Source organism: Ooceraea biroi, chromosome 11 (assembly GCF_003672135.1).
Source record: "Ooceraea biroi isolate clonal line C1 chromosome 11, Obir_v5.4, whole genome shotgun sequence".
NCBI lineage: Eukaryota > Metazoa > Arthropoda > Insecta > Hymenoptera > Formicidae > Ooceraea > Ooceraea biroi.
The window spans coordinates 13,610,393-13,619,518 of record NC_039516.1 but is presented as its reverse complement, the minus strand read 5'-3'; the positions used below and the strand labels follow the sequence as shown (position 1 = coordinate 13,619,518).

The window sequence follows — 9,126 nt, the reverse complement described above, 5'->3', positions numbered from 1 at the left end:
TCTTAGTACCATGGAAATAAATGCTACTTCTGTCAATTTTCGAACAACGCAACGCATAAAGTTGTTTTGCAAATGTTTGATTCACACGTGCAATATGTATAGCAGTTCTGTTACGAGGAATACGTCCGTAGCTTGATGCATAATATTTCTTACATGAGAGAATGGCAGTTAGTCGTGTGGATTTTAACGTTTAGAATTAGTCAATTCTGTGAGCTAGAGTTTCTCAGAAAGATATGCCGGATAAAACTTACAGTCGTTATTACGTTTTCGTTTATATAACATCATCGATCGCCGGTATATGGCCGTACCTCAAGCCAAGAACAAAATTATTTCGCATCTCGCTGCTGCTACTGACTACATTGACTGTGATAATCGCGCAGGTAAGTCGACACAATGTAATTTCTCCTAAAGACAAGAGAATGCACAATAACTTTTGTAAACGATAATAATATTTCCAGGCTGGGTTTCAATATATGTGCAAACTAAGACTGCAATGTACGGCTCAGAATTTTGCAACATGTACAGTCCCAATTCTAGTCATAATAATGATGTACACCATTCAGTCAAACGCTCGCACAGTATGATTTATATTTTGTTATTCTTTCATCATTTACTCGATATATAATATTTAATTTCGCAGAAGAAGAAATATCCGTTGAATTTAAATTTTTACTTTTATTTTATAAACTTATGGGGAAAAATTTAATCAATTTGTTAATATTATTCCATAGCATTAATTCGTGACATTTATGTTTTAATAGATCAAAACTCTCACGGAACATTTGTTCATTGACTGGGAAGAATTAAAAAGTACTGAAGAATATGATATTATGAAATCATATGCCAAAAACAGTAGACGATTATTTCTATTCTTTTTTGGTTAGGATTATCAATGAATAATTTCTGTAAGGTTGTTGTATAAACTCTGTCTAAATTGTAATTATGGAAAATCTTTCACGTAATTTATTTTCAACATTGCAGCGCATTGTTTTTTAACGATGTGTATAATTATGTTGATGTCTCTTATGTCATTTATACTCGATATCGTATTACCTCTCAATGAATCCCGTCCGGTACTCTTGCCGTATCCATCATATTACTTCGTGGATGCTGAAGAATATGTTTTTCAAATCTTTTCACATACTATTGTGGCTTGGTTCTTTCTTGGAATTGGAATAATGGCTCACGATGGCATGTTCATTACTTATATCGAGCATATTTGTAGCTCGTTTGCTGTGATCGGGTAAACAAATAATTATAAGAAGAAGTTACATTCAAAACTATGTATCTATTTATTTGGAATAGCGTTAAACAAATTGTTTTCAGATATCGCTTCGAACATTTATTCTCTAATGAAGCAAAGGGAATTGTCAAGCTTGTTCAGATGATGAATGCTGCAAGAGAGTTGCGTGCTTTGTGGTTAAACATCAAAAAACTTTAGAGTGAGTGCATAATATATAACGTTGTTAGATAGTGAAGTGAAAAGTAATGTTCTCTTAATGCAAATTCCCTTGAAAATAAGAAAAGAATAAAATCTAAAAGCAATAAGATATAATTTAATTTATATATATATATATAAATTAAATTATATCTTATATATATATATATATATATATTATATAATAGTATCTTATGTTTTATTTGCTATAGAATGGCACAACTTGTCGAAGACGTTTTTAATATACCTAACATTCTGCAACTGTTCCTGATAACAGTGGGATTAAGCCTGACCTTGTTACAGGTACGCATATATCCGTAAAATAACGGTAATTATCAAATACTGTGTATTATATCAATTAACAAGAAATAAAACTGTAACATTTTTGTATTAAAGATTGCGCAACACGAAGACAATATTTTGGAAATAGTAAGATACATGAGTTTTATTTCTGTTCAAATGACACGGTTATTCATCTTCAGTTTCGAAGGACAAAAGCTGATAGATCACAGTCTTCAGATACGCGACAGAATGTAACGTGTTTTAGCGAATCTTAATATTTGAAATAATATTGTATGTACTGTTATCCGCAATCGAGATTTGTGTGCTAGTAAAATACTGTAGATACAATAGCTCTTGGTACAATGTATCCGCGAAATCACGAGAGTTGGTTATGATGGTGATGATGAAGAGTCTTCGGCCTAGTTTCGTTAGTGCCGGCAAAATTTACATTTTCTCTCTGAAGAGTTTCATCACGGTAAAGCAAGAATTATCAAAACCGTTAGCTCGCAAATTTTTTAATGACATGTCATGATCTTGTTTCGAAGGTTGTACAAGCATCGATATCATATTTTGCGATGCTCTCATCTTTTCACTAGGTCACGTTATTTCTCTGCGACCGACAAGGATGGTGTTAATATTGTATAGAATAAATGATTATAATCATGTAATATAATATATATATATATATATATTACTATAATAAAAAATCAAATAAAACAACATCTACAATCATTATTAATATTTCGTTTAAGGAAGATCGTCCGTCATCGGTATGTGACTGATCTGAAGTTAAGAACAAGGACATTTCGCATTTTATTTTATTAAAGTTTCTAGTAACTAAATTTTGAAAATATTGTTTCATTGTATAACAATTATGTAGTGTTTTATTCCAAATGTAATTTGTACGCATACTTGACGCACAATTGCTGCAAGATTTCTTTTTTTTGACTGTGCAGAAAAGGTGATGTTGATCCGGAATTCCTATGCAAAAAGAAATGTTCTAATGAGTGATATTTTGTCCGATGGGCGGTTGCAGAATAATGTGCCCATCAGTCGAATTTCGCTCTTTTTCATATATTCAATTAAGAAACTTTCAGGTAAAAAATAGACGATCCATATGTAGTTGCTTAATTTACTTCAATATAGCTTTTGTGTGCTTTTCCATGTTTTCATTTATTTCTTATATTCCAGTAGTGAGTGTATGGAGAATTATCTTAATACAATAAAATTCAATAGATATTATCGAATCTCTTAATCACATAAATATGCGCGTATGTATAAAGAAATATACATGTGTCGTAAATTTTGCTGTTGCAAACTAAATAAAATAATAAAAGTGTTTTTAGGTTTTTAATATCTCTGCCACAGTATGTAAGTAATAAATTAAAACGGAGTATTTAATTTATTAAAATGTTTTGTAAGAAAATGCGCTTTTAAAGTATTTTCTTTATTTTATGTAACATCTCTTGAATATTTTAACTTACTTGTACGTTCCACATGTATCGGATTCACACGCGATCCTTCTGAATGTATCATCGAAGTATCATCTTAAATGCTGGACTTTTTACGTTTGTATAAATGGAGCGGTAGTGCTAAAAGGGTCTATAGGGAGAAAGTAATCATACTCGAATCGATATACTCTGATTATAGAGAACTTGCAATGTACTTTATCTATCAATAAAGTGGTGCTGTCCCCCAGCGCTATAGTCAAATAAATACTATCTTTGATATTCTCAAGAGCTTTACGGATCATTCATTGATGGACGTGATGCATAAAGTCATTCTGTGAAAATTGCCACGTTGTACAGCAATTCTACCGCGAGGGATATGTCTATAATTTTAACGCGTAACATAAGGAAGGAACAACCAGCCCCATGAAAGTATTGGACTATTCTTATTACCTCGCAGTGTCGTAGGTGCAGTTTTCTTAGGAGATAAAAGATGGAAGTCACTCACAATCATTATTATGATATTGTTTATAAAATATCGTCGCTCACTGGTATGTGGCCATATCTGAAACCAAGAACAAGAATATTCCGTGTTACTCTGTTAACTTTAGTCTCATTGACTATAATTATCCCAGAGGTAAACATACGATGTAACTTAATCATATAAAAAGAAATTTTCTTGTTTCAAGAGTTGTATAAATGGTAACATTTTCAGATAGCGTATCAATGTATGTGCAAGAACATGCAGTGCACTTTTCAGGCAATGACAGCGTACTTGCTGTCAGCTGTATCTTTGTTGAAGATGTACACATTTCAAATAAATATTCGTACAGTACGTTTTGCAGTATCCATTTTTCTATTTAATACTTCGACATTAACGTAAAGAATTTTATATTTAATAAAATGACGCAAATTTGTTTTGTATTTTTCCAATTTTATAGGTGTTTTCTTATATTTTCAGATATTTAAATCAATGTTGTTTAAATTGTTTAAAGAACTTATTATTTACTAATGTTTTACCAGATCAGAAGCCTCACAGAACACTTGTTTACCGACTGGAAGGAATTAAGGACTCCCGAAGAGTATGAAATTATGAAGTCGTATGCCGAGAATAGTAGACGATTTTCTTTGATCTATTTAGGTAAGCATACCAATGAGAAAACATTATAAGGGATGATCCACTCTATATTTACATCAGCTACTTGATATTTTTCTCCTCATATGCCATTTTGTACATTGCAGTATATTGTTTCCTAGCAGTAGTTATATTTATGTCAATGTCTCTCGTACCTTATATACTGAATATCGTGCGGCCCCTCAATCAATCCCGTCCCATACTACCACCGTATCGGGGATACTATTTCATAGACAGTCAGGAGCACTTCTTTCAAATTCTTTGGCACTCTATCGTGGGCTGGGAAGTAGTCGTGGCTGCTGTAGTCGCCCACGATAGCTTGTTTGTGACTTACGTGGAGCATATCTGCAGCATGTTCGCTCTGATCGGGTAAAGATGTACTAATGTAAAATACATGTGAAAATGTTACAGTAAAATATATATTCTCGTACAGTTTATTCGAAATTTTATCTGAACACTACATATCGTACGGATTATTTACAGGTTCCACTTTGAACATTTATTTCATAATAATAATGGAACTGTGAAAATTTTAAACGCTGATTCGAGAGATGTGGATCACAAAAAAATTGCGTTTTTTGTGCATAGACATCGAGAAATTTTAGAGTGAGTGATTAACGTTGCCGAATAGTAAAAGGAATTTTAATGTGTCCGCTGATGAACTCGTGACCGATATGTTCAATTAAAGATTTGAATATTTTCATCTTTTTTTTGTATCAGGTGTGCACAACATCTTGAAGATATTTTTACTTTTCCTTTCGCTATTCAGATATTAATAGTAACGGTAGGAATGAGCATTACCCTGCTACAAGTATGTCATTATATATTATATTGTAAAATAATATCCTATTTTTTAAAAGAATTAAGTGTATTACATTTATAAATTTGTTATATTTCTGGAGATTACGCAGCAGAACGACGATTATTTAGAAGCAACAAGGTACGTGTTCTATGTTATTGCAGAAATGATCCACTTGTTCTTCCTCAGCTTGGAGGGACAGAAGCTGATAGATCACAGTTTTCAGATACGCGATAGAATGTAAGACAATCGCATATTTATAAAAAATATCCTATGTCTGTGCATGTTACTTTCTACACTCATTTTGCGTGTTTTTGAAACGTTGCAGATATCACAGCTCCTGGTACAACGTATCAACGAAATCACAGAAGATGGCCATGATTGTGATGGCGAGGAGTCGTCGGCCGGCTTTCTTCAGCGCTGGGAAGGTTTACATTTTCTCTCTGGAGAGCTTCACCACGGTAAGCTAACTATAATGATAATCATTTTATCTTATAATGTCATTAACGACGTGCTTCTAATTTTCAAGATTTTACAAACTTCGATGTCGTACCTGACGGTACTCGCATCTTTTCAATAAATCACGTTGTTATCTTTATATCCGATGTTTTCGCGAGATGATGTCTATATCCAATCAAAAAGACACACACATACACATACACAGAACATGTGTTTTCAATATTTTGATTATGATAATATACTTCGATAATATATATGTCAAACTATACATGTCAAATTTATATTATATTTGTATACCTTATATACATATTTAACTGTCTCTCCTCTCGTATTTTGTATTTTGTACTATCTATATTTTGTCTATCTAGTCTACGAAGTACGTTTGTAGACGTGACATCTTAAGCATAGGTTTAAGTTTTCAAATGCGCTCTCCAAGTGCGGCGGTCTTACTCTCACAAGCTCCGCACGAAAAATTATAGTGTTCTACTGATCGATACGTCCTGACGAAGTAAATGACGTGTCCATGGGGATCTGTGTACGCTATACTTAAAGTTAAAGAAATAAACGCTACTTCTGTCCAGAGAGAGTTGTACATTATTTGCGGACGCACATTACAATTTTTCTAGACATTGCTTATTTAGACAAACACAGAGTGCATGTCTAAAATCTCATTAAAGTTTCATTCTCTGATACCAAGGAATAAAGCCGGACGAGATAAAATTTTGAAGTTAGTCGATTGTGTAGAACCATGAGCAAAAGGTCGTCCGTGAACTATGAGTTCTACCTACAGCCAATATTACGATGTCATTAAGAAGGTGTCATCGTTGGCTGGTCAATGGCCTTACCAGACACCACGTACAAGGCTGTTCTGCGTGAGTTTAATTACTCTGAACACGTTGTCTGTGATCGTTTTGCAGGTGATTAACAATTAATAGTGAAACATTGAAGTAATGATAAGAGGTCTCCAAATATGTGAGCGTTGATGTTCCCAGATGGTCAACTTCGTCAAATGCGACGGAAACTTGCATTGCATCTTCGAAACTATGACATCATACACGTTAACGTTTGTAACATTAGTGAAACTGTTTACGTGTTATTTTAACCGATGTAAAGTACGTTTCATTCATTTTGAAGGTTGATAATATATAAGCTTAAAGAATATATATCTTCTCAATTTATTATTTATTTATTCTTGTTTTTTTTTTTTTTTTTTTTTTTATTATTATATAAGTTTTATACTATTAACTATGAATTATTGTAATGTCCGAGATCATGAAAAGAGATTGTCATTAATCGAAAATATTGACTAAGTTTACACGGCAACGTTAATCGGGTTTAATAACTTCCGTAATTCTAAAACTGTCCAAGCACAACTATTCCTTTGAAGAATGGAATGATTGTGTTGGCCAGCCTTATAACTATTGATGTTATTAAACTCGATTAACATTGTAAACTTAGTCATTGTTTTAGATAAAAGCTCTTATCGATCATTTCTTCAACGATTGGGACAAACTAGAGACTCCAGAAGAGTACGAAATTATGGAAACATATGCCAAGAATGGTAGGCGATACTCCATGGGGTACTCGTGTAAGAACAAGTTACTGAATTTCCATCTTCGTATCCGCTCCTATTTGCCTCTTATAAAATTACAATTTAATGGTCGATAAATTTATATAAATTTATCTGTTTTTATATATTGCATTATTTTACATATTGCAGTGTACTGTTTTGCATGTTTGGCCTTGTTTATGTGTGCGTCTCTCATACCGCAATTGTTGAATGTCGTATTACCCCTCAACGAATCTCGCCCTGTACTGCCCCCATATCCGGGACATTACTTCGTCGACGAAGAAGAGTATTTTCTACATATTTTCTGCCATTCTATCGTGGCCTGGGAAATCGCCATGACCGGGATCGTTGCTCACGACTGCATGTTTTTAAGTTGTGTCGAACATGGTTGCAGCATCTTCGCTGTAGCCGGGTAAGAGCAATCTACAGTGGCAGTATCCTAGTAATAAATTTGGTGCATGTGTATCATGTGCAGACTACTTGCAGATTTCGATTTGAACGGTTAATTTACGAGGACACACCCATGAAAGTTTTACGTACTCATTGGAGTGATTCTTACTGTAAACGTATTGTGTTCTCGGTACATACACATCAAGAAGCTGTAAAGTGAGTAGACTTAATTAGAAGACAGATTGTAATTCGTATTACATTTTCTGTCTGCCACAGGTTCGCTCAGTTTCTTGAAGACATATTTTCATTATCGCTGGCCATACAAGTGGGTCTAAATACAGTAGTAATTAGCATTACTCTGTTACAAGTACGTAAGTAGTTGTTTATTATAAGATCATTTACGACATACTTCTTCTGTATAATTAGATTAGATAATTAAATGGTCATTAAAATAATGAGAAACATACAAACAAATTATAGATCACGCATCAAAATTCTGATACGTTAGAGTCGTCGAGGTACATAGTATACATTGCTGGTCAATTGATTCATCTGTTCTACCTCAGTTTCGAAGGACAGAAGTTAATAGATCATAGTCTTCAAATGTGCAACAAAATGTAAGATATTCGCATATGATGATTCACCGAAAGATATTTAATCTCTTTAATACACGATATATTTCTATGTTTACTTAACTATGATATTTGCCTATAAAAATCAAGTTATAATGGTTCTTGGTACGAATTACCTATAAAATCACAAAAATTGATGTTGTTGGTGATGATGAAGAGTTTCCGACCGTGTTGCGTAAGCGCCGGCAAAATATATATTTTTTCCCTGCAAGGCTTCTGCACGGTAAAGTGAGAATTATCACAAGTTTTTTTTTCTTATAGTCTTTCATTCGCATAATTCATCGTGCTTTTATTTTAAAGATTGTACAGGCGTCAGTGTCGTACTTTACGATGCTCGCATCTTTTCAGTAACTCATTATTCCTGACAGTTAGCAATTATGTGGCGACACTAATATTTTACATATACAATACAATAAATCACACGCTTTCAATTCTGATATTATAATAATGTGCATTTGGTAATGTATGAATTATTTATAGTTTGTATACTGATACTGATATTACATCGAAAACACAGAACACATTCTCAATATATTTATTATAGTATTATTTCTTAACTGTATACGTAAAATTCATAATCTGTTATTTTTATATACCTCGTATAATTATTTTTTTATACCTCTTTTATATATGTTTTATGTTTTGTATATTTTTATTTTTTCGTGTTTTATACTTTACATATACTTAGTCTACAGGAAGTAGAAATGACATTTTAAGCATAGGTTTATAAATCTCCAAATATAACGATGTTATACCCACTATCTCCGCATAAGATAATATAACGTTCTACTAATCGATATGTTCTCCAGCGGAGACAACGTCCATGGGATTTTTCTACGCTATACTTATTATAGTTAAAGAAATAAATAAATACTACTGTTCATGAAAAAGCTATAATCATTTGCCATGTCGATGTATGGCACTTTTTCTAGATACGTTGCATTTGTACTATGTATTGCGTGTTTGAAGTCTT

General features: G+C 32.9%; 1 protein-coding gene across 1 annotated transcript; it reads left to right on the top strand.

Moving 5' to 3' along the window:
• The first annotated feature begins 251 nt into the window (after nt 1-251).
• On the top strand, nt 252-8,742 carry LOC105278146. The gene is made up of 22 exons (XM_020030909.2): nt 252-380; nt 459-578; nt 762-1,243; nt 1,327-1,442; nt 1,651-1,741; nt 1,835-3,805; nt 3,884-4,000; nt 4,192-4,309; nt 4,411-4,672; nt 4,787-4,909; nt 5,024-5,114; nt 5,206-5,342; nt 5,431-5,563; nt 6,332-6,478; nt 6,554-6,673; nt 7,032-7,149; nt 7,282-7,543; nt 7,618-7,737; nt 7,798-7,888; nt 8,002-8,138; nt 8,244-8,381; nt 8,454-8,742. The coding sequence occupies exons 6-22, from the start codon at nt 3,662-3,664 to the stop codon at nt 8,596-8,598; spliced, it is 2,403 nt and encodes an 800-aa protein (XP_019886468.1). The 5' UTR covers nt 252-380; nt 459-578; nt 762-1,243; nt 1,327-1,442; nt 1,651-1,741; nt 1,835-3,661; the 3' UTR covers nt 8,599-8,742.
• Nucleotides 8,743-9,126: the final 384 nt, after the last annotated feature.